This window comes from Vitis vinifera, chromosome 14 (genome assembly GCF_030704535.1).
Source record: "Vitis vinifera cultivar Pinot Noir 40024 chromosome 14, ASM3070453v1".
Taxonomy (NCBI): Eukaryota; Viridiplantae; Streptophyta; class Magnoliopsida; order Vitales; family Vitaceae; genus Vitis; species Vitis vinifera.
This window is the reverse complement of record NC_081818.1, coordinates 9097010-9122304: the sequence shown is the minus strand read 5'-3', so window position 1 is coordinate 9122304 and position 25295 is coordinate 9097010. Positions and strand designations below refer to the sequence as shown.

Genomic DNA, 25295 nt, shown 5'->3' with positions numbered 1-25295 from the left:
TTTAAAATTCTAAATTTTAAATAATATAAAACATAAAACATCATGAAATGCATTAAATGCGCCGAGTTGTAGTAGCAAGCTTCTGAGATTTGGTTGCAGAGACGGCACAATGGATGGTGTGGAGTATTGGTTGGGAAATGAAATGAAAAGAAAGTGAAATAAAAAAGAAAAAAGCAAATCTCCCAAGCACCCACGTAGCACTGGGACTTTGAAAAATGAGAAGACTTTCTCACCAACTCTCCATCATTTGCCTGCAACTTTGAAAATGAAAAAGAGCATCACTTCCCACCACATCTCTAACATCTACCATAACCTCCTGAACCTTCCACCATTTTCACCATCTCATCTACCTTCTTAAAAAATCGTTTCCCACTTGCAAGCCATATCCACCATTCTCCACCAAAGTTTACCGAGCCGGCAAAGCTTCTTATCTGCCATTTTCATAGGTCTGTTATACTACAGAAATCTACCACCGGTATGTTCCCTTATAATTTTTATTGGTTTTTTTTATTTGTTTACATGTTTGTTAATACTTGATTATTCTCTTTATTTCACTTAAAATGTTGAAATAATTTGTGTTTAAATTTAATAAGTATTTATTTTTCTTTCTCTCCAATGGACTTAATTTCTTAACAAAATTTTCTAATAATTTGGTTTGAGTTGAGCTAAAAATAATTTGAAATTGAAAATGTAAACTAATGTAAAAATAATTTTAGTTAAAATTCAGGTTTTTAGAGTAGAATAAAATTTTTGACTAGTGGAAACAAGCAAATTATATAGAAAAATCTAGATGTGAGAGAATATAAATTAGGTTATTAAAAATTAGTTTATAGAAAATTAGTTAAAATAATGCTAGTTTATGGTAGTTTAAAAAATTGAAATAATTTTGTGAGTTAATCCAAACATTATATTAATAAATAAATAGTCATCATTTGAATTAATTTATTTAGTTTCACTTTATTAGTAAAATAATAAAAAATAATAAAGTAGTTATTAGGGAAGGGTAATTTTTGCATGGATTAAGTAATTTCAATGAAAAAAAGAATATTAAAAAAATGAAATAATTTTTGTGAGTTAATCCAAACATTATATTAATAAATAAAAGTCATCATTTTAATTAATTTATTTAATTTCACTTTATTAGTAAAATAATACGAAATAATAAAGTAGTTATTAGGGAGGAGTAATTTTTGCATGGATTAAGTAATTTCAATCAAAAGAATAATATTTAAAATAAAATTGTTATTTTTTTAAAGTTAATTTAATTAAGGAAAATACATTTTGATAAGAAAATAGAATTTTAAGCTAATAAATAAAATCTGATTTGTTACCTTTGACCTATCCATTTCAATATATTAGATATTATATAATGGATTAATATTATATATCATCTATATGTTCTATCAATTAAATTTATAAATGACATGTTTATATAATTTTATTTATTTGTGCTTTACCACATTGTTGCCTAGATTTGCTTCAAGGATTAGGTAAAAATGTAGTGCTTTTCATTTACATTTTTATTATCACAAAATGAATTATTTAGAGTTTCAACAACTTATGTTAAAATGGTACATTACATAATTCCCTTTATAATTTGTAATTAAAAAAAATCATTTTTAATTATTTTATTTATTATGTATTATATCTTGGAATGTTAATTATACCATTATCTTTATCTTGTAATTATAATTTTTTTTTTTCATATTAAGACAATATAAGTTAGAAGAACTAAACTTGATAAAATAAGTTTAGGAAAAACAACAAACATCTTTTTATTAATAATGAAACTACATGCATGAAACCTTAGATATCTCGTTCAAGTATTAGTGTAGGACAAGTGTATCTTATCATATACTTAAAGACAAATAAGTTGTAAAATTATGAAAATGACTCTCTTTGAGCCAAATTCAAGTTGACAACTTATATGTCTAGCATATGATTAGTGATTTGTCTTCAAATAATGCTTGAATTGTCCGTTTGGACAGTTTAGGAATGCATAATATTTATTCAATCACTGATTGGTGCTTTGTCCATATTGAAAGATTATGACAGTTATTCCTATTGTTCTCTGGGTGCATATTTGGACAAGGTGACATATTGTTAGTTGCTTAATTAAGCTAACTAATAGTTTGTTTGTGCCTTGGCCAAGTCGTGTACTTGGAGAACTATGGGGAAATGCTGCCGATTTTTTCTCAAAATGGATCGAAGCAACTTGGTGATTGACTCTTAGATATTATGCAATCCTAAATGGGATAGGAACCACCACCTAATTTATGTAGGAAATACAACTCATGCATTAGATTTTAACATTTACATGTATATAACAAAATATGTAAGGTGAGTTAGAGTTTTATGTTGGTTAAGCCCAAGTTTCCATCTTATTCAAAACAAGCCAATGAGTTGGGTAATTGAATTTTAGTGCAATATTGGGGAAAATGACATTTCATGGAATTCAATATTGGGCATATGAAATAATATGAGAAAAACAATGTAAGATTGAGAAATAGAAATCAATATTTTATCTTTATTGAATATGAGATTCATTTTTAATTTACAGGATAATAAGAATGGATAGGGATTGGATGTGGTTGCCAAATAGGTTATCTAGAGATTATGTTGAAGGGGTCAAGTCATTCATTCAAGTTGCAAAAGAACACTTGCGATGGGATAACAAGACACGTTGTCCATGTCGAGATTGTCAAAATGCACGATTCAATGATTTGTTGACAATTGAACGTCGTTTGATTAGGTTTGGGTTTTCTAGAAGTTATCAAAAATGGATTTTTCATGGGGAAGAACATGAATCTCAACCTAATGAGCAAAATGATATTGGTGTTGATACAGAAATTGTTGACGCTACTGATGCTGATATCCTTAATGAAGTTGTGGATGCATTAAATGATGCATGTGGACACATAGACAATGATATTAACTTAGAGGAATCCACTACTCATGGAAAATTTGATTACTTACTTGGTGAAGCTAATAAAGAATTGTATCCGGGTTGTAAAAAGTTTTCTGCTTTGACATTCCTTGTGAAGTTAATGCATATTAAAGTCCTCAATCGTTGGAGTGACAAGTCTTTTGACATGTTACTCCAAGTTTTAGTTGATGCTTTTCCAGAAAGATCAAACATTCCAAAGACATACTATGATGCTAAGAAGATGTTAAGAGATTTGGGCTTAGGATATGATTCAATCCATGCATGCAAGTATGATTGTGCATTGTTTTGGAAGGAGAATGAGACTCTTGATAAATGTCCAGTGTGTGATGAGCCACGATATAAGTTCTGTAATGGAAAAGGTAAAAAAATTCCTCAAAAAGTATTGCGTCATTTTCCACTAAAATCAAGGCTACAAAGGTTATTCATGTCAAGGCATACAGCATCAGATATGAGGTGGCATAAAGAAAAACGAATCAGTGAGGAGGGAGTCCTAAGGCATCCAGCAGATTCTGAAGCTTGGAAGGATATGGACACCCAATTCCCTTGGTTTTCGCAAGAACCTCGAAATGTTCGATTAGGGCTTGCAACAGATGGTTTCAATCCATTTGGGAGCATGAGTAATAGTTATAGCATGTGGCCAATTGTTCTTGTGCCATACAATATGGCACCATGGAGATGTATGAAAGAGATGTTTTTCATGTTATCATTACTAATTCCAGGCCCACAAGCCCCAGAGAGAGATATTGATGTATACCTACGTCCTTTGATAGAAGAATTAAAAGAGTTATGGCATGAAGGTGTTCAAACATTTGACGTGTCAACAGGAGAAAACTTTCGCATGCATGCATGTGTTTTATGGACAATAAATGACTTTCCTGCTTATGGGAACTTGGCTGGGTGGAGCACAAAAGGATATAAAGCATGTCCAGTTTGTAATGAAGACACATCGTCACTAGGTATTAGAAGTAAAATATGTTACATGGGTCATCGACGTTTTTTACCTCTTGATCATGGATGGCGAAGGAGTAGACAACACGATGGTAAGCCGGAGTTTCGACCACCCCCAAGAATGTTCTCTAGTGATGAAATATTGCAACAATTGTGTTGTCTTAAACATCGAAAGCCTGGTAAGCATCCAAACAACATTGATAGAAAGCGAAAGCGGGTGCCTGAAGAATTAAATTGGACGAAAAAGAGTATTTTCTTTGAGTTGGAGTACTGGTCAAAGTTGAAGTTGAGACATAATATTGATGTTATGCATGTTGAAAAGAATGTATGTGATAGTGTTGTGGGAACTTTATTAAATATTGTAGGAAAAACAAAAGATACAAACAAAGCTCGCTTAGATTTGGCTGATATGAATATAAGGAAAGAATTGCATTTGCAAATACAAGGGAACAAATTGGTAAAACCCCATGCATGCTACACATTGACTGTAGAGGAAAGGAAAGAGTTCTGTAAGTTTCTAAAGTCTGTTAAATTTCCAGATGGTTATGCTGCAAATTTATCTAGAAATGTTAGCATCAATGATGGGAAGATCTCAAGGTTAAAGAGTCATGATTGTCATGTTTTGCTGCAAAAATTACTCCCTATCGCTATTCGTCCATATTTTAATAAAGATTTGTGTACAACACTGGTTGAGTTGTGTAGTTTTTTCCAAAAGTTATGTGCAAAGACCTTGTACGTGAATGATTTGGAAAAATTAGAAGAAGGGATTGTCCTAATATTGTGTAAGCTTGAGAGGATATTCCCACCGGCTTTCTTTGATGTCATGGTTCACTTGATGGTACATTTACCACGTGAGGCCAAACTTGCTGGACCAGTTAGCTATCGATGGATGTATCCATTTGAGAGGTACATTTTTACCTTTTTTTGTTTATTAATATTCTCATCTAACTATGTTACACAATACATGTGTTAAGGCTTATTTATTTACACTATTTCTATTTAGGAACTTAGGAACATTGAAAAGATATGTGAGAAATAAAGCTCGACCAGAAGGTTCAATTGCAGAGGCATACATCGTGAATGAAGCTTTAATGTTTTGTTCAATGTATCTTACTGGAATTGAAACACGTTTTAATCGAAGTGAAAGGAATGAAGATCGATTTGAAGATCGAGTACAAGGATGTCTTTCCATATTTTCACAGCAGGCTCGACCATTAGGCAGTCGACAACATCTCCAATTTTCGAAGGAAGAGTTAACTAAGGCACATTGGTATATCATGAATAATTGCCCAGAGTTGAGACCATACTTAGAGTAAGTTTTAGAATCAACATTAAAGATATTTCTTTAGTACCTTGTTACTTAATATCTATTTAATGATGTAGTGAACATACAAAAGAATTGGAGAAGACAAGTTCACATAACTTAGAGAAACGACAAGAACAAGAGTTTCCTAAGTGGCTTGCAGATCGTATAAGTTTTATTTGTGTAATTTGCTTACTACAATATAGTTGTAATGAACTAATATAATTTTAATAAGATTTGATATTAAACTATAAATAATTATGTATATCTATATTGTAGATGAAAGCTTTGTGTGTTAAACAATCACCAGAAGCAACTAATGAACTATACTCATTAGCATGTGGACCAGATAATCGAGTCCACACATACATGGGTTGTATTGTTAATGGAGCTCGCTTCCATACAAAAGATCGTGATGATCGGCGTATCACCCAAAATAGTGGGATATGTGTTTCTGGGGAGCATGATGGTGAGGAGATTGATTTCTATGGTGTTTTATCAAATGTGGTTGTTTTGAACTATGTCTTGGGGTATAAGGTTATTCTTTTCAAGTGCACATGGTTCGACACAAACCAAAAGAAGAAGAGAATAAAACATGACTATAATTTTACCACAATCCAAGTTACCTCCACCTGGTATGACAATGATCCTTTTATACTTGCTACACAAGCACAACAAGTTTTCTACCTAGATGACTACAAAAATGGTCATAATTGGAAAGTAGTACAAAAAGTGAATCATAGAAACATGTGGGATGTACCAGAAAGGGATACTAATATAGAAATCGATGAAGAAGTGTGCGGGGGAAGTGATGAAGAAGCTTACCAAGATAATGAATCTCATGAGCTTAACTGGTTTGTAGAGCAAGATGATGGATTTGAATTTCAACGATCTGACCGCTTAAACATTGATCCAGAAGTTGTTAATGATAATGTTTTGATTTTAGAGAACATGAATGACAATGATGATAACTTCATATGTGATGACATTGAGGAAGAAGATGAAACACTAGATGATTATGCTAATGAGAATGAAATGTGGCTTTCAAGTGATAGTGAAAGTGAAAGTGATTAAAGAGACTGGTAAGCTACATTTTATTTACTTTATTATATGTTAAATAACATAATGTAATCTAGATCTAGTTCTTTAAATTTATGTTATGTGTTGTGATATTCCTTTTGTATTATTATTTATTTGTCTTTATTGTTATTTTATTATAGATGGCTCCTGGACGAAAGCGGTCACCTTCTGAGTTAACTCAACCACCCACAACAACACCCATGACTCCTTTTTATGTTGATGTTCCAATGCACACATCCAATGAGGGCACTAGTAGTTGTAAGAAACTTCTTACATTTATATATTTTACTTATTATAATTTTGTAAGATATTTTATTTTATTTTTTTTAATTTTAAATTGTAATGAGATGTAATTTATTTTTAGTCTTTTTATTAACTCTTATTAATTGTTAAAGTTTAATCAATAATTTCATGGTAGCACCTAATAAAAGAAATGTAAGAGGCAAAACTAGAGGTGTCATTCTTGACAAACTTATTGAAGCTAATGGGGGCAAACCTCTTCCGATCACAATCAAGCCATCAGATGGGAAGCAAACAGGAAAATATTGTGAGAAATTGTCAAATGAGATTGGGTTAACAGTGAGACAACATGCACCTGTTAGAGTGGAAAAATGGAAGCAAATGCCTCGAGCTGAGATCAATACAATGCTTGATCGAATCAAGGTAAAGTTGCTTGAAATATATTTTTTTTTTTAGCTTGTAATTATAACTAATTGTTGGTTATCTCTAAACTTACTTTATCTCATATTAGTTCTTCCCTTGTTTGACTATGAAGGAAAAGTTTGCCCTAGATTTGACACAAGAGCATGTGAAGAAAAGTTTAGAAAAACAATTATCTGACCGGTTTAGAAATTGGAGATGCGATTTGCACAAGCACTTCAAAAAGTTCCCAACTGTGGTGGAGGCTAAGCGAAATCCTCATGAATCTGTGTCAAATCAGGAAGATTGGGACTATCTTTGTGATAGATTTTCAAGTGAAGAATTTAAGGTAAAGTTTTCAATGAATAATCATTCAAACCTATTTCTTATTGAATATTCTACTAACTATATTTATATTATTTTCAATAATAACTATTATTACAGCGTCGTTCAGCAATCAATTCAGTAAATAGATCAAAGATGCCTTTTCATCATCGAGGAGGCTCTCGTTCATTTATCCAACATGGTCTACAAGTGGTAAAATATAAAACTAAGGTTCTTTAGTTATTCATATAACTGATAATTCTTAATATTAATGCATAATACTTGACAGTCAACAGAGAATGGAGAGATGGTTGGCCAAATTGAACTATTCAAACTAGTTCATTGGAAAAGTCAAGATGGATGGATAAATCAAGAGGTTAGAGATTATTATGTAAGATTATTTTGATAGCTTTCTATGTTTAAATCATGTTTGGGATTATGAATCTTTGTGGAAGTGTCATCATGATAGTTTATTTACCATGTGATGATAAATAAGGCACTTCCTTGGTAGTTTTCATAAATCTTTAAATTTTGATTTGGTTATTGATTGCTTGGGTGTTCAATGTTGTTAAATTGATTAATAGCAGGGAAAATTTGGCAAAGTCTAAAAATTAGGGGAGACTATGCCAAAATTTCTATTGAAATTTTATCTTACCAACTTATTATTATAACTTTTCTTACTCAAAATTACATTTAAGATTATTAGTACTTGTAAAGTATTATTATATCAACTTGTATACTAGATTCTTATTTCAATTTTTATATTATTTAATGTGTGATTACAAGCTAATTAGGTTCTTCTTAGGTAGAATCCTTGAAGTAAACTTTTGTTTGGGCATTAACTAATCATAAATCTTTATTGTTAAATATTTTATTATGTGGTTGGTAAAAATTTGTGGAAATAGTAAAGAATTAAAGAGGGATTAGTATATTATTAACTTGAATATATAATAGGTCAAATTTTGGAAAAAAACTAAGAAATATAAGAGAATATGCCAAAATTTAAATAGGATTTTTAACTTGTTAACTTCTTGTTATAATTTTCCTTGCTTAAAATTAAGTTGAGATTCTAAGTAGTTTTCAATTTTTACCATTTTATTATGTATAGAAGAATCTTGTTTACGTGATAACAAGTTTAGATACTTTTTTTAGCCATTTCTTTGCTTAAAATGAAGTTTAGGATTATATGTGCTTGTGGGGTGTTACAATATTTGTATAAAAAATATCATATCCTTATTTGAAATCTAATATTAAGGGATTATTCCAAAATTTAATTAGGATTTTTAACTTATTAACTTCTTGTTGTAATTTTCTTTACTTATAATTAAGTTGAGATTCTAACTACTTTTCAATTTTTATCATTTTAATATGTATATATGAATCTTGTTTATGTGATAACAAGTTTAGATACTTTTTTTAGGAATTTCTTTGCTTAAAATGAAGTTTAGGATTATATGTGCTTGTGGGGTGTTATAATATTTGTATAAAAATATCATATCCTTATTTGAAATCTAATATTAAGGGACTATTCCAAAATTTAATTAGGATTTTTAACTTGTCAACTTCTTGTTATAATTTTCATTACTTATAATTAAGTTGAGATTCTAACTACTTTTCAATTTTTATCATTTTAGTATGTATATAAGAATCTTGTTTATGTGATAACAAGTTTAGATACTTTTTTAGGCATTTCTTTGCTTAAAATTAAGTTTAGGATTATGTGTGCTATAGAGTGTTACAATGTTTGTATAAAAATACCATATTCTTATTTGAAATCTAATATTAAGGGACTATGCCAAAATTTAAATAGGATTTTTAACTTTATAACTACTTGTTATAATTTTCTTTACTTATAATTAAGTTGAGATTCTAACTAATTTTCAATTTTTACCATTTTAGTATGTATATAGGAATCTTGTTTATGTGATAACAAGTTTAGATAATTTTTTAGGGATTTCTTTGCTTAAAATTAAGTTTAGGATTATGTGTGTTTGTGGGGTGTTACAATGTTTGTATAAAAATACCATATTCTTGTTTGAAATATAATATTAAGGGACTATGCTGAAATTTAAATAGGATTTTTAACTTACTAACTTCTTGTTATAATTTTCTTTACTTAAAATTAAGTTAAGATTCTAACTACTTTTGAATTTTCACCATTTAAGTATGTATATATTATTCTTGTTTATGTGATAACGTGTTTATAAACACTTTTTTAGGCATTTCTTAGCTTAAAATTAAGTTTAGGATTATGTGTGCTTATGGGATGTTACAATGTTTGTATAAAAATACTATATTCTTGTTTGAAATCTACTATTATTTGCCATATAATAACAAATTAAGGCACTTGGATGTTTTGTTGTGCTAAAAATCAATTTGATTATTAACTAATTTGAAATTCCAATGCTTATATTTATTATATATAGTAGGCATAATTTAAAAAATATCTACTAAATATGGGAGATCATGCCCAAATTTAATGGAAATTTTAATTTACTAACTTATTAATTATGTTTTGGTTCTTTTTTTTTTTGTTTTATTTTTTATTTTGCATATATAAGAGAAGATGTTGGAGCTCCAACGCCAGCCTATTGCAGAAGGAGCTGTGGCTATGACTGAGGCAAAAATTTGTGAGAGAGTTTTGGGACAAAAATCAGGATATGTCAAGGGCCTTGGTTTTGGCCCTAAACCAATCTCATTTTCTAAATCTAGACCATCATCTTCTGAGCGTGAAATTGAGTTGGAGCATAGACTTGTTGAGACTCAACTACTTGTGGAGACTCAACAACAACAACTTGAGACTCAACAAGATCGAATTGACCAATTGGAGGCCTTGGTACAAAAACAAAACCAACAACATCATCAACAATTTGAAGAAATATTGCGTCATCTACGATCAAGCCAAGGGTCCTCATGATCCCTTTTTTTATGATGTGCATATGATGGACGTTCATTTCTTTTTTTTTTTTGCATATGCTAATATGGTTTTTTGTGAGAGACACTTTGTTAAACTAATACTTTATTTTGTTAGTTATATTAGCATAGATATTATACTACTATGATCACATGTTATGGTTACATATATTAATTACCAATGAAGTTATGTGATATATATTTTGATTTTTGTAAGCAGGTTTCAGAATTAACTTTTCTATTATAATTAATGTTTTAAATACCAAATACCAAAATAAAAAATGTAAATACATTTCCTAACAAAAAAAAATTATTACTAAAGATATTTCCCGATGAAATATTTTTGTTGCTGAAGATTGTTGTATCATCCACAACTAATTTATAATTCACTGGCATACGTTTTAGGGACGAAATCATTTTGTAAATAAAAGGATTTAGCAACGAAATGAATTTGTCAGTATTAATGATAAATATTTTAGTTGAAAAAAATCCTTTAGCAATGAAATATCTATTTCATCAAGAAAAACTTTTAGTGACAAAATGGAACTTTTGTTGGAATTGCAAAGCCTAGGGAGACGAAATTAAATTGTTACAAAAAATATTTGGTAGCAAAATAAATTCATCAGCACTAAGTATTGACGACTTTGAGGACAAAAATTTATATTTTTTAGTGGCAAAAATTCTTACTTTTGTTAATGAAAAATTTCGTTGGGGAAAATATTTAGTAACAAAATTTTTATTTCATCAGGGAAAATATTGGGCGACGAAATAGGATTTTTGTCGGGATACTTTTAGCGACGGGTCTAGGGCAACGAATGTGACACGAAACATTTTTCGTTGGGAAATATTTTTGCAAACGAAATTTAGACTTTTAGTGACAATATTTTATCACTGAAAGTCAATTTTCTTGTAGTGATTGTTTGATTGTTGTGAATCTTATGTCTCCACTAATGCGCTTATTGCGTATTGTTGATTATGATGAGAGGCCTTCGATGGGATATGTGTATGAAGGCATGTATAGGGTTCGTTTGGGCATCAAGAAATTGTTTAACTACAACAAAAGACTATACAAGCCTTATACGGAGATCATAAAGCAACGTTGGGATCAACAACTGAAGAAAAGCATTCATTCAGCAGCTTATTGGTTGAATCCATGTTTCCAATATGATCAGGAAAACTTTTGTAATAAGCCAAATGTTATTGGAGGTGTCATGGATGTTATTGATCAGAAAGTTCTGAAAGGAAAGCTTGAAACAATGAATGAAATGAAGTTATTTCGTGATCGATTGGGAAGTTTTGGAAGAGAACTTGCTTATTCTTCACGTGAAGTACTTCAACCTAGTAAAATATTATTATCATTTATTAGTATGTTTATTCTTCTTTATTAGTTACCTACTTACTATTTAATATTTTAAACTTGCTAATGTGTTTTATTTTTTTCTTATTTTTAATGTGAAATGGTAATTAGATGAATGGTGGAGGCTACATGGATACAATGCACCACATTTGCAAAAGTTAGTCATTCTAATATTGAGCCAAACCGCATCGTCTTCTGGATGTGAAAGGAATTAGAGTGTCTTTGAACGTATACATACCAAAAGAAGGAATAGATTGGAACATCAAAGGCTTAATGATCTTGTATACGTTCATTATAATTTGCGCCTAAAAAATTGGTATAAATGATTTCTTAGTTGTTTTGAATTTAAATTCTTCTATTCACAATTATGAATAATTATATGTTTTTTTTTTTAGGTTCTATAACAAGAAAAGAATCTATGATCCAATTGACTATGCATGCATTGATGAGACCGATTTTTGGGTAGTTGATGATGATCAACCAGCAGAGTTAGATGTTGAAGAATTGGAAAATCTTCTATATGAAGAAGGGTCAATTCCAATAAATGAAGTGGAAGGTTCAAGTTCTCACATTGGTTAGTAAAATATTTAAACTTATAAAAGTTCAATAATTATATTTTTTTTTCTTTAAAAATGATTTATTGTTGATATATATTCAATATTTTTGTAGATGATGAGGATGGTGGTGACGTGGCTATAGAAGGGCTTGATGTGGAGAACTTTGGTTTTCCAAATGCTCATGTTCAATCTCCATATTCCAATTTCCAAAATGAATGAAGACAAGAATTTTATATTTATTAGTATGCAAAAAACTTCATGAATATTCAAACATTGACATGTTATATTTTTATTTTGAGTAATTATTTAAGTGTTGTGGACCTATGGTTGACATTTGTATTATTTATTATGGACAATGTGTTAAGTTAACAACTCTTTGATAATTTGGTTATTATAGGATAGTAATGGTTTGATTATTTGATAAATATTGAGTTTATTGACATTGTGAATGTATAACATCTTATATTGTGTTATAGATATCATATATGATAATTGATGACTTCTATAGGTAAAAAAATTTGTGACAAAACTCAACAAACAAAGTAGATATATGCTGTCAAAATTTACATAGAATTTATTAATTTTTTAATTTTTTATAATATATAAAATAATAAAATATATATTTATGACGTCACCGGTTCGATAGCGGTTCGACCGCCGGTCCGACAGGTGAACCGTGAACCGGTAACTTTTCCGGTTCAATGACCGGTCCGATTCTGAAAACATTGATATATATATATATATATATATATATTAAAAAAGAATAATAATATTTTTTTTAAGGTGTTTAAAAATATTTATTTTATATTTTGTAAGTTTGAAAAAATATGTATATTTTATGAGGTGTTTAAAAAATATTTACTTAAAAAATGTAATGATAATCATTTTTAACCATTGATTTCCAATATTCAATTTCTAAGGCATAATTTTTGGGAGAAAAATAATTGGTGGAAATAGTGACACCTCTCTAGCTAGGAATTAATTTACATGGTCCCACAAAATAATATGTAAGAGAAAGGTAAAGTGGGAAGCCGGTTATTTTTTTTTTTCTTTTTGACAACGAAGGGCATTTCAAGAAATTTTGAAGGATAATGCCCTTCAACTCAATTTTTACTCATCCATTAGGTCTTGGGCTCAAATATAAGGGATACGAGAATTTAGAACCAATTTTAAGCCCAAGTGGATGTAAAGCACAATTCTCCCTTGTTTATAAACCATTCGCATAATACATATTTAATTTATTTTAATCCAAAAATCCACACACACTATAATTCCCTTAATAAATTTTATTTTATTTTTATTATTTATTTAGCCTTATTTGAAGCCTTTGTATTTGTAAATTCCTTAACTTCAATTTACTACTCATTATTATATTTAGTTCATAAAAATATTATATGCTAGGCCCATACATTTACTATATTTTCAAATATCTTATCTTTTAACTAATAACCCACTAGCAATTGATTATTTAATCATTCAGATTATAATAATCAGATTCTCAACCTTTTAGAATGACATTAATTTAATCCACTTCATTTATAACCATTCCTCAACTAAATCAAACTTTCAAAATTAAATCTATTAAATGATGATATTCACATTTAATCAATTTACTCTTTTTTTATATATAAATTCCTAAATTCATATAACACAAATTAATCTTAATTTAACTTCAATTAAACTCTATTTCATAATTTATAACATTGAATTTCAATTACAAAAATTAAATATATTCGCTATAATATTAAATTTAATTTCTTTTCAAATATTCATTGTATTAATTTGACATATTAAAACTTTCATCGAGTTATTTTTTATCTAAGGTCCTCTAATAATTACACAACAATAATTAAATTAATTATCACAATATAATTAACATTAAAATTTCAAATAATTTAATAGTTAAATTTATTTTCAAATTTAAATTTAATTTATGAAATTACTGATATTGAAATTTTATGTGACAAAAATTCAAATTATTAACTTTTGATTAACATTTCAAAATTTTCGTCTAATTCAACATTGACATATTGATTGTTTACCATTCATTTTCACCATTTAATTGACAATTTTAGGAAAAATTCTCAGATTCATAAATCTGATGTGTGGTTAAAAACCAAGATGTTGCTAAAAAAATGAAATATGGTTTGAAAATACTGTCAAGATTTGTCTCTCATAGCAAGCAAGTACATATGGTAATAGGGGTTAACACTTTGTAAGAACTAGTATTAAGTTGAGGAAGTTCAATTTCTATGACTATTGAATTCAATTAGTAGGATACATCTTTCTGAATTAACCATGTGCCTTATGCCCACAGTTGATTGAAACTCATGTGCAGTTCCCTTGTCTGCAATGAGGCATCCTTAGCAGCGCCACAAACATCCAACAGCCTAAGAAATCTAATACAACAGCTCATCAACCCATTTCTCAGAAGCTCTTTTATATGCACAAATGCTGGTTGAATGTACAGTTCAGCCTTGCAATTTGCAGATGCTTTGCTTGCCCTGGCACTTCCTAAATTATATATCATGGATCTGGATTTAGGAAACATGAGGAATCTCTTCCCCTTCAACAATTAATAAGCGGTAATATGATTGTGATTGGATCTAAATTCTATCTCCTTGATGTCTATGCATTCTCCTTCCAACCAGCTCTCAAACTGATCACCCAATTAGTATAACTTGTAAAATTGCAGGCCCATATGCATATTTACATTTTCTTCATGTCAATCTGGAGCCTGATTTGTCTTTTTTTTTTCTTTTTTTTTTTTTAGGATGGAAGCTATTATGTGATCCCTCGTTTTGTCCTTGGTACAGAAATAGTGGCCCTGCAGCATCGAGTGTGGAATGATACGGAGACAATGAACAAGTAAAACGACTGTGATCACAACACTGGATGTGTTCACTGCATGAATCAGAATATCCAAAGCTCGGAACCTACAGTTCTGTAATCATTTTGGCACAAAAATTTGATCAGGAATTTTCCTTCTGTTCTAGGTTTTAAGAGAGCTTGTTTTCATAGACCAGCTTTGGGCAGTTTACATTCACTTTAGTGATATATTCATGGATGCTAAATTTGATTAATTTCTTAGAAAATGAAGAAAAAACCTTTACACAGAAAAAAATATGTGATTAGTATCAAATGGTTAGTAACTTCATTCAGGTACAAAATTGTTTAGATCAAAACCAAAGCCCTGTCTTGTTGCAGCGAAGTAAAATGTGGATGCCAACTATGTTTGGTAAAGGAGAGTAAGTGATGGAAACAACGTAAATTTCTGCAAAAAAGGTACAAATTGAAAGAGAAAAAATATAGAAGTATTTCTCATTCATGTACAAGTATGTATCCAACAAAAATTTTTGGGGGCCTAAGGCTTTGCACCATGAAAATCTTGAGCTAGTGGTTGAGGATGTTGAGAAGCGATACTCTGGTCTTAATTAAACGCCTGAATAGGCATTCTACTCCTCCATCAAGATCTTGAATGCTCAACTCCAAGTTCCCCAACAGGTTCTTCATATTCTCTGCATGTATGTTGAAGGATTTGCTTGTCTTCTGGCTGATATAGGTTTGGAATTCAGCATCTACCTTTTCAAATTCACTGAATTCTGCTTTCTCTTCCTCAGATTCAACACGCTTGGAGTGCATTAATCTGGAAACTAATGACCATTTGCTTGTATTGGACTGCATCTTTGGGCCGGCAATAGAAGATAACAAAGATTCCAAGACAGTGAGAGTGGCAACTTCTACCTCCCTCAAGATGCAGACTAAAGCCACAGTTTCAGGTTCTTTCTCTGAGATGGAGAAGTCACATTTTCTTTGCTTGCTCTTCAAATCCCTCAAGGACTTACTGACCACCTTCTTCACCTTCTTTCTTGAAGCCAAGTATTCTGTGACCTCATTTGCAGCCCCATGTTCACCATATGGCCTTCTGCGCAGAGTTGATTGTAGTTCTTGGACGCCTTCCTTGCTCTGCAGCAAGGCATCTTCAGCCACGCTACATAGGTCCAACAGTAGAAGATATCCATCTGCTACCTCATTAACCCATTTCTGATTTTGATGTTGGACCAAGGCTTGCCGAGAGAGTGACAACAGAAGCAAATTCTCCATGCAATCATACAAACTATTAAGGCTGGTTAGCTTATCAGTTATTGATGACGATGATGAGATGGCTTCAGAAGCCCCTAATCTACACAAATGCTCATCTATTTCAGGAATCAATGGGTGAGGTCTTGGGGGCAAGCTGATGGAGCGAGCATGATAACTGGTTTTGGGGATTGGAGGAGAAGAAGAAGAAGCCATGTTTCTTACAGGAGGCCTGGCGCTTGAAATGTACAGCTCAGATCTAGCAAGTTGCCTTCCTCCCTTGGCATCTGCTCTATATATATACGAGGGAAAGGAGACATAAGGAATCTCATCATCTCAACTCTCAATGACTCACAACATGAGTTTGATTTGATCTAAACATGATGTCTGCAAATGTTAGTTGAATGTTCCCCAACCCACTTCATAATTATGTACTTTTCTAGACTTGTCATGGCATTGACCTTAGCACAGCCACATATGATATCTCATAAACACACATGGTGCATGGTGGCATTTCCATCTTGTCTCTTCCATGTAATAAACTAGTGGAATAATTATGAATTTGCAAGTTTAAATATGTTCAATAATGGTAACGCCATTTGTCAATTACTACATAATAAACTATGCGATATATGCTGGTAGGGGAGACAAGATTGCAGTACCACTCGTGCCATCCTGTAATTTAAATGCATCACTGGTGTGGCCTGCTTGATCGGAAATGAAGTGACCATGCAAATGGAGTCAACCCCAATTGAGACAAAAGGAACCTAATTAATGAGTAGATTATTTTATGATCAGTTTATACCAGTTCTCATGCAGCCTGGATTATATTATAAGATTTGTTGCATACTAATGGTCCAATGATTTGGTGGGTGGTTGCATTGCCACAACGGGTAAGATGAAATTGGATAATTTCTTATGACTTCCATCTGTGTAAGAATCTCAAGTATATAAATCTTTAGCCCCTTGTCCACTAACAAAATCCTTGGCCATTTTTTTCCTTTATAAATCTAAGTTTTCAAGGTAGAGATCTTCCCTAGATGCATAGAAATCCTCACTTACATGAGACCATAGCTCATATATTAACCCACCATAAAAGGAAAGGATACTAAGGATTGTTGTCAATAAGTCTATAAGCGAATCATTGGAAGTAAACAACAGAAAATCTGACTTCTTGCATCTTATGTAAGGTAATATATCATTAGTTAACTAGCAGTGTTGCTGCACATCTTATCATCAGTTATTTGAACCACTTTGAATCAAATTTAACATCTATGGATGGAATTTAGAAAGTTTTATTTTAAAGTGATCATATAGCATTATTTTAGATCAACTAGAATTGATGATGCTCAAACTAATTCTAATTTTGCTCCACATTTTAAAATTACATTTTTCTTTGAGTTCAAAATATATTTCATTTTTATAACTTCAATGTAAGATTTAGAAAATCTAGTTTTAATTTTTTCTTTAAAAAAAAAAAAAGATTACTCTAAAATTATCATGCTTATATCATAAATCATTGTTGAATAAATGTTTTTACTTGAACTTTGATTGGATATTTAAAGTGAAACTTTTTTATTTGGGTTATTTTGAAAGGGTGCGAAAATTCACAAATTTATTTTAATATTTTTCTTCTTATGTTCCATGCAAAAAGTTTAAAATTGTTTTATTTTTCATTTCAAGAATCATCAATATTCACTACTTCAAATCTACATCTTTAATTTCAGTTTTAGAGATAATTATGGCATTGCAAGATACATATTGAATAGTGGTTTCCAATATATATATATATAAGCAATAAAGCACACAGAATCCACCGAATGCAAAATTCGATCACCAAAAGTCAAAAGTATTATAGTAAAAGTTATTTTTACTGCTCACTATTCACATTACGAGTGATTCTTATTCACAATTGAAGTCACTATTCACAATTGAAGTCAAAAAATCAACAATAACACATCAATTGCTTTTACTATTCAAGATTCTTATTTTTCTTATTTAAGGGGGTATGGTCCTCAATTGTAAGTAGATCGAATTTTAAGCTTCTTAAGCTCTTCCTTCTCTCTTCTTTCTCTCTCAAGATGTAAGCCTTCCAAATTAAAGTTTTAAGCTTTCCTTTCTTCCTCCATCTCTTACCTTTCCATTGTATGTTATCTCTCATAATGTATGTTTTCAAGCTTATGTAATACATAAGTTTTATGTTCCTTTCTTTTAAATTTCTTTATGATTTAATATCTCTGTGTTTATTTCTGATTTCTCTTAATTTGTTTTGAGTTTTTACAATTTATCATTTCATTGCATATTACCTCATCTTGGGTGTCTATGGTATTAGAGTCTTCGACCTAACATACCAAATTTAGGCATGACACCAGTGGGAACTCTCACCCATGACCTAGAGGTCATTGGAGTGAAGTGGGGCTCTCCGTCCACTGGTGACAGTGATTCCTCTTACAGGGGTTGCCTAAGACTCTGATGGATACCTAGATATATGCTCTGGATACACATTAGATCCCCCTTGGTGGTTATATGGGCAACCAGGTTCAAAGCCTAACTGAAGGATGCGTGTGTGATAGTTTTGAGTGTTTATGGTATCAAAGCCACTAAAAGATATATATATATATATATATATATATAAGAACATTTGAAAACTTAGAGCTAGTTCAAATGTGACTAAGTCTAAAACATGACAAAAAGAGTAAACTTAAAAGATAAAGTAGAGCACTTATCAGATTGTTTAGATGATGTGAGCATTATCTTTAACATAAATTCGGCCTTCTCGCAATCTCAGTACAATAAGGAAACCGATGTCCTATCTCCATGATTCAACAACTAATATTAAACCTCACATTCGATACACATTGTTAGTTCAATATGACAAGGGGAGAACTTCCACTAAAATGGACTTTGGCCCCTTTGGAGGTGCGAGGCTCCCACTTACTTATCTACAAGCCCATTTGGTTAAAAAAAATAGGATACAATATAAACCCATAAAAAAATGTTCAACCTTTCCAACGTGAGGATTCTCATTGTTTACGTTTTATAAATCTATATTTCATTTCATTTCATATAGAGATGTTTTTCTTTTTTCATATATATAAGTAGATGTTTTTTTTTTTTCAAAAATCACCTTTAGTTTTATAGGACATTACCATAAAAACACTCTCTAGAACAATATTTTTTTAGAATATTTTTTATTTATTTGCAACTAAATATAATTGATTATTCATAGAAGCATTTATTATGAAAGGATTATTAATTAATAAAAACACTACAAGTTCCAAATCCTTACAAGGGAAACATTCTTATATGGCCCAAAGTCAAGTTTAATTTGAAGTATAATATGGAAACTCTTGTTTTTAATATAGTTCATGTATGAGTTTTCGAAGAAGGAAGGGATAGAAGATTCAACAACCACTTGCAAATTACTTAATGATTGATTCTCACGTAATTTATGTTTGACCAAATAAATTAGACGTGTTCATACATGTGAAACCAAGAAAATAAGCAAAATAGCTAGCTAGCTGTTTGTTTGGAGTTTAATTTTGCAAACAAAAATTGTTGCAAATAAATTTTTTTTTAGAAAAAAAGGAAAAAAAAGGTGCTCTTCCAATCATCCCTTAAAAAGCTTTCCATTAACTTAACAAAACACTTTTTGCTCTGATCATCAATTGTTCAAGATTGACAAAATAGTCCGGTGGGAGACAAATTGGAGAAAAGAGCCTAAAAGGCATATTGTATTCAAGATAAATTTTTATATATAATATCATGAAATAACACACTGACTTGAGCTATGAGGCATTGACTCCATTGGGCTAAGCGCGTAAATGAACTTGCACTCTGGACTACCACATGACCGAGTCTTTTTAGATTTATTAACATGCAACTTCTCAAGATCATTGCATGTATTCTGCTATATAAATACCAGACGAATGTAGCTCTTAATGCAATCTGTTGCTGTTTAATCACAGTCAAAAGCCATGGAGGCTCGTTCCCGTTCCTACTTGTTTGCTTTCCTATTGTTCTTTGCAGTGATTGGGCTTACTGCCCCAATTTCGTATGCCATGGACATTGTTATCCATTATGAATCACAGTATGGAAGAGCATTGAGGGCCGAGCCCAATGATCCAGAGAGTCGATGGTGGATATCCAGAGGGAGAAGGATCCGTGGACCTCGACTACCAGCACCAGAGGCCAACCGTGCAGCGTCACAAAAGCCTTCTTCACCATCACCTAGGATCCCTGCACCGGATGCCAGCCATGCAGTTGATCAGCAAAAGCCGTCTACACTATCACCAGCAAATAACTAATCCTTACCATATATCCATCACTGTACAAGTCTCAATAGATTGCTCAAGATAATTTGATTTCTAGGGCAAACCAACTTGATAATAATAATCTTTATCTCTTAACAAAGTAATATGTAATGAATCACTTCTCAATTCTTAACTTTTTATTTCTCATATATTTATATATGTGACATGGCACTTGCCCAATTTAATTAATATTGTAAAGATTATTATTGTCAATTTATTTTCTTTTTCATTCTCATTCACATTATCACGGAATAATAAAATGGAAACAAATGACAATTCTAACCTTACCTTCGAAAGGGCATCCAAACACAAATTTCACTAAATTCATTCCTATTTAGGAATAAATGGGAATGAAAACAAAATATTCATTCCTATGGACAAGTCATGACCTATATGCCTTCTGTGAGCAGTTGATTGAAGTTCACTTGCAATTCCTTGTCTGCAATAAAGTATCCTTAGCAGTGCCACACATATCCAAGTGTGATTGAGGGAACATAATGAGGACTCTCTTCCCCTTCAACAATTATTAAGTGGTAATGTGATTTTGGTTTGGATCTAAATGCTTTCTCCCTGATGCTAATGCATTGTCTTCTCCAACCAGTTCTCCAACTGATCTAAATAGAAACTTAATGTAACTTGTAAACCATCTGAGTATGGAGTGATACAAAGACAGTGAACAAGTTAAATGATTATGATCACTACACTAGTTGGGTTCACTGCATGAGTCAGAACCTACAGTTCTGTATTCATTTTGGTACAAAATATCGATCAGGAGTTTTCCCTCTGTTCTAGGTTTTAACAGAGCTTGTTTTCACAGACCAGCTTTGGGCAGTTAACATTCACTTTAGTGATATATTCATGGATGCTAAATTTCATTAATTTCTTAGAAAATGAGGAAAAATCATCATTTATGCTGGAAAATGTATAATTAGTATCAAATGGCATGTAACTTCATTCAGGTACAAAATTGTATAGATCAAAACCAAAGCCCCGTCTTCTTGCAGAGAAATAAAATGTGGATGTCAATTATCAACATATAGAAATATCTGGTAAAGGAGAGTAAGTGATGGGAACAACGTTGATTTCTGCCAAAAAGGTATAAATTGATAGAGGAAAAGTATAGAAGTAGTTCTCATTCATGTACAAGTGTGTATCTAACAAAAAAATTTGGGTGCCTAGGGCTTTGCACTGTGAAATTCTTGAGCTAGTGGTTGAGGATGTTGAGAAGCGATACTCTGGTCTTAATTAAACGCCTAAATAGGCTACCTACTCCTCCATCAAGATCATGAATGCTCAACTCCAAGTTCCCCAACAGGTTCTGCACATTCTCTGCTTTTATGTTGAAGGATTTGCTTGTCTTCTGGCTGATATGGGTCTGGAATGCGGCATCTACCTTTTCAAATTCACCGAATTCTGCTTTCTCTTCCTCAGATTCAACACGCTTGGAGTGCATTAATCTGGAAACTAATGACCATTTGCTTGTCTTGGACTGCATCTTTGGGCCGGCAATAGAGGATAACAAAGATTCCAACACAGTGAGAGTGGCAACTTCTACCTCCCTCAAGATGCAGACTAAAGCCACAGTTTCAGGTTCTTTCTCTGAGATGGAGAAGTCACATTTTCTTTGCTTGCTCTTCAAATCCCTCAAGGAATTACTGATCACCTTCTTCACCTTCTTTCTTGAAGCCAAGTATTCTGCGACCTCATTTGCAGCCCCATGTTCACCATATGGCCTTCTGCGCAGAGTTGATTGTAGTTCTTGGACGCATTCCTTGGTCTGCAGCAAGGCATCTTCAGCCACGCTACATACGTCCAACAGTAGAAGATATCCATCTGCTACCTCGTTAACCCATTTCTGATTTTGATGTTGGACCAAGGCTTGCCGAGAGAGTGGCAACAGAAGCAAATTCTCCATGCAATCATACAAATTTTCAAGACTGCTTAGCTTGTCAGTTATTGACGATGATGAAGAGGTGGCTTCAGAAGCCCTCAATATACACAAATGCGCATCTATCTGAGGAATCAATGGATGGGGCCTTGATGGCAAGCTGATGGAGCGAGCATGATAACTGGTTTTGGGGATTGGAGAAGAAGAAGCCATCTTTCTTAGAGGAGGCCTGACACTTCAAATGAAAAACTCAGATCTAGCAAGTTGCCTTCCTCCATTGGCATATGCTCCATATATATGAAGGAAGGAAGACATAAGGAATCTCATCATCCCAAGTCTCAATGACTCACACATGAGTTTGATCTGATCTAAACACAATGTCTGCTAATGTTAGTTCAATGTTCCCCAACACAATTCATAATTGCTATAAACAACTCTGTTCTCTAAACTCGTCATGGCATTAACCTTAGTTTGATTTGATCTAAAAATAAGGCATAAACACACACGTAACCATGATTGCACATGAAGAAACATTAAACTAGTGGAATAATTATGAATTTGTAAGTCCGAATATGTCCAGTAATGGTAACACAATATGTTACCACAAAGTAGACTTTGTGATATATGCTGGTATGGGAGACAAGATTGCAGTGCCACTCGTGCTACCCTGCAATTTAAATGCATCATTGGTATGGCCTGCTTGATGGAAATGAAGTGACCATGTGAATGTGTCAACCCCCATTAAGACAAAAGGAATCCTACTAGTACCCTGCTGTTTAAACTTGTGCCATCAACCCAACTCAAAACTTGTAATGATATCTGATGAAATAATGCATTAAAATACATGGTGCATGGTGGCATTGCCACCTTGTCTCCTCCATTAATTAGAAAATGCTAAACTAAGGGAAAGAAATATTAAAATGTAAGTTTGAATAACTGGTGAAATCACAACGTACGTTAATGCCACATAAATGGAGTGGGTATGCTGCTGGTATAGGAAACTAGATCGCAGTGCCCCTCGCCCTAGCTTGCAATTGCAACTTGCTCTATGAAAAAAAACAAGAGCAAATATACAATCAAAATATAAAAGTATGTGGCTGAGAGTGGTTGCATAAGCTTGAAAATTGTTAATAATTAGACATGCACAGGATGACTGCAGTCTTATCATATGGAAACTGAAGTGACCATGTGAATGTTGTTATTAGACTCAAATTATTTGCTTTTTATTTTTAGGAGATTCAATACAGTAAGTCACCTTTTTTATGTTTAACTAGAATTAGGAAACTATTGGTTTAAGGTTAATTTATAGGAATTTATAAATATGGGATTTTATATAAGATTTTGGGAGAGAGAAAAAGTGAGCAAAGAGCCTAAAGAGATAGACAAAGGGTATATTGGATTTTTAATGAAAAATGGTTGAGAGAGTTTGAAATGTATAATTGTTAAGTTTATAAATAAATTTGATCTCTTTGTGTCGTGGATGTATGTGATTATGTTGAACCATGTAAATATTTTGTCTTCTTTATTTCACTTTATTTTTTTGTTAGTTTGGGTGTTACAATTTTCTCAACAAGTGGTATCAAAACTTTCTTTTTTCCCCAACAAGAAGTATCAAAACCAGGGTTTGAAGATCATGAGAAAATTATTTTAAAAATGATGTCAAGTATAAAATATGATATTGAGCCCTTTGATGGAATATTTTAGTTTATGGAAGAGTACTATTAAAGATGTTTTGGTGCAATAAGAATTTCTCAAAATGTTATAAGGCATGAAACTAGAGAGCGTGACAAATGAAGAATGAGAAAAATCATAAACAAAAATGGTAAGTATTATTCATTTAAGTATGGTTCTTGAAATTAGTGTTTTAAATGAGAAATCTCCTTCTAGTTTATGAGAGAAGTTAGAAAAAATTTATATGTCAAAATCCTTAACAAATAGGTTATATTTAAAGAAGCAACTATGTGAGTTGAAGATAGATAAACAAATAGATGTTAGGGATCATATAAATAAATTTAATAAGTGTATCATCCAATTATTGAGCATAGGGATTAGGTTGATGAGGCAAATCAAGTTATTATTCTATTGGCATCCCTACGCTTTTAGTTGAAAAGACAATGTTGATTGTGGATAAGATGTCAACTACTTTTTTAGAGATAAAAAAAATTAAATAGAAAAATAGTTTATCTCATGTTGGATAAGTTTTTGTGATTAAATCACATCATGGTATGAGTGAGGTATTATGATAAATCACACTTCTAGAGAGGCATGAAGCGTTATTACTGCTATGAAAAAGGACATGTTAGAAAGTATTGTAAAGAATTGACAAAACACCTAGGAGCAATGAAAAAACTTGAATCCTAAGAGATTTCAAATTTTACTAGATATTCTTTTCGTATATGTTCATATAAAGAGTTGCTTGATACCTATAAGGAATCTGATACTAGTACTATTCAAATTGGCGACGATTCAAGTTCCAAAGTCATTGGGATTGGTACCATGAAAGAGAGGATATTCAATGGTATTATAAGGACATTGAGTAATGTTAAGCATGTTCCTAGGTTGATGAAAAGTTTAATTTCTTTGGGGGCTTTGGACACTTTGGATTATGATTTTTCAATAATAAATGGTGTTATAAATATTAATAAAGGTGTCTGGATAGCAATGAAAGGGAAAAAGATGAAAATTTTGTACACCTTGATTGGGAAGACAATTTTAGGTGGAACCATGTTATGAAGAGTATTTTGCCAATATTAAAGTTGTTAGAGTAAATGAAAGTGACAAGATGATCAAAAAGAATCATTTTCACCTGAGAGTGCTAATTGGCACAAGGATGATAGTAATTTAAAAAGGAATGAAGTTATGAAGAAAACAAAATACAATTTTTAGAGCCAAGTTGGATGAAAATTTGAACTTAACACAGTTATTCTCATTAATTGTGTAAGATTA

At 31.6% G+C, this 25295-nt stretch overlaps 3 protein-coding genes and 1 long non-coding RNA gene across 4 annotated transcripts; 2 read left to right on the top strand and 2 right to left on the bottom strand.

The window, feature by feature from the left end:
* The first annotated feature begins 6678 nt into the window (after positions 1–6678).
* LOC104881475 (uncharacterized) lies at positions 6679–10158 on the top strand. Its single transcript, XM_059742688.1, has 3 exons — positions 6679–6941; positions 7054–7266; positions 9805–10158. Exons 1-3 carry the CDS (start codon positions 6690–6692, stop codon positions 10156–10158), a joined length of 819 nt encoding a protein of 272 aa, XP_059598671.1. The 5' UTR covers positions 6679–6689.
* A 1206-nt stretch (positions 10159–11364) lies between these two features.
* LOC132255094 (uncharacterized) lies at positions 11365–12264 on the top strand. Its single transcript, XR_009467672.1, has 4 exons — positions 11365–11495; positions 11623–11827; positions 11907–12085; positions 12181–12264. It is a non-coding gene; the product is annotated as an uncharacterized LOC132255094 (long non-coding RNA).
* Positions 12265–15461: 3197 nt separating this feature from the next.
* On the bottom strand, positions 15462–16364 carry LOC100258207 (uncharacterized). The gene has a single exon (XM_002268716.3). It carries the CDS (start codon positions 16362–16364, stop codon positions 15462–15464), a length of 903 nt encoding a protein of 300 aa, XP_002268752.1.
* A 5180-nt stretch (positions 16365–21544) lies between these two features.
* Positions 21545–22631, bottom strand: LOC100246190 (uncharacterized). The gene has a single exon (XM_010661809.3). The coding sequence runs from the start codon at positions 22560–22562 to the stop codon at positions 21666–21668; it is 897 nt and encodes a 298-aa protein (XP_010660111.1). The 5' UTR covers positions 22563–22631; the 3' UTR covers positions 21545–21665.
* Positions 22632–25295: the final 2664 nt, after the last annotated feature.

Coding starts and splice junctions, on each gene's coding strand:
- LOC100258207 (XM_002268716.3), bottom strand. CDS start 16,364: ATGGCTTCTTCTTCTTCTCCTCCAATCCCCAAAACCAGTTATCATGCT.
- LOC100246190 (XM_010661809.3), bottom strand. CDS start 22,562: ATGGCTTCTTCTTCTCCAATCCCCAAAACCAGTTATCATGCTCGCTCC.
- LOC104881475 (XM_059742688.1), top strand. CDS start 6,690: ATGGTAGCACCTAATAAAAGAAATGTAAGAGGCAAAACTAGAGGTGTC. Junction 6,942..7,053: donor CAATGCTTGATCGAATCAAG/GTAAAGTTGCTT, acceptor TTGACTATGAAG/GAAAAGTTTGCCCTAGATTT. Junction 7,267..9,804: donor TTTCAAGTGAAGAATTTAAG/GTAAAGTTTTCA, acceptor CATATATAAGAG/AAGATGTTGGAGCTCCAACG.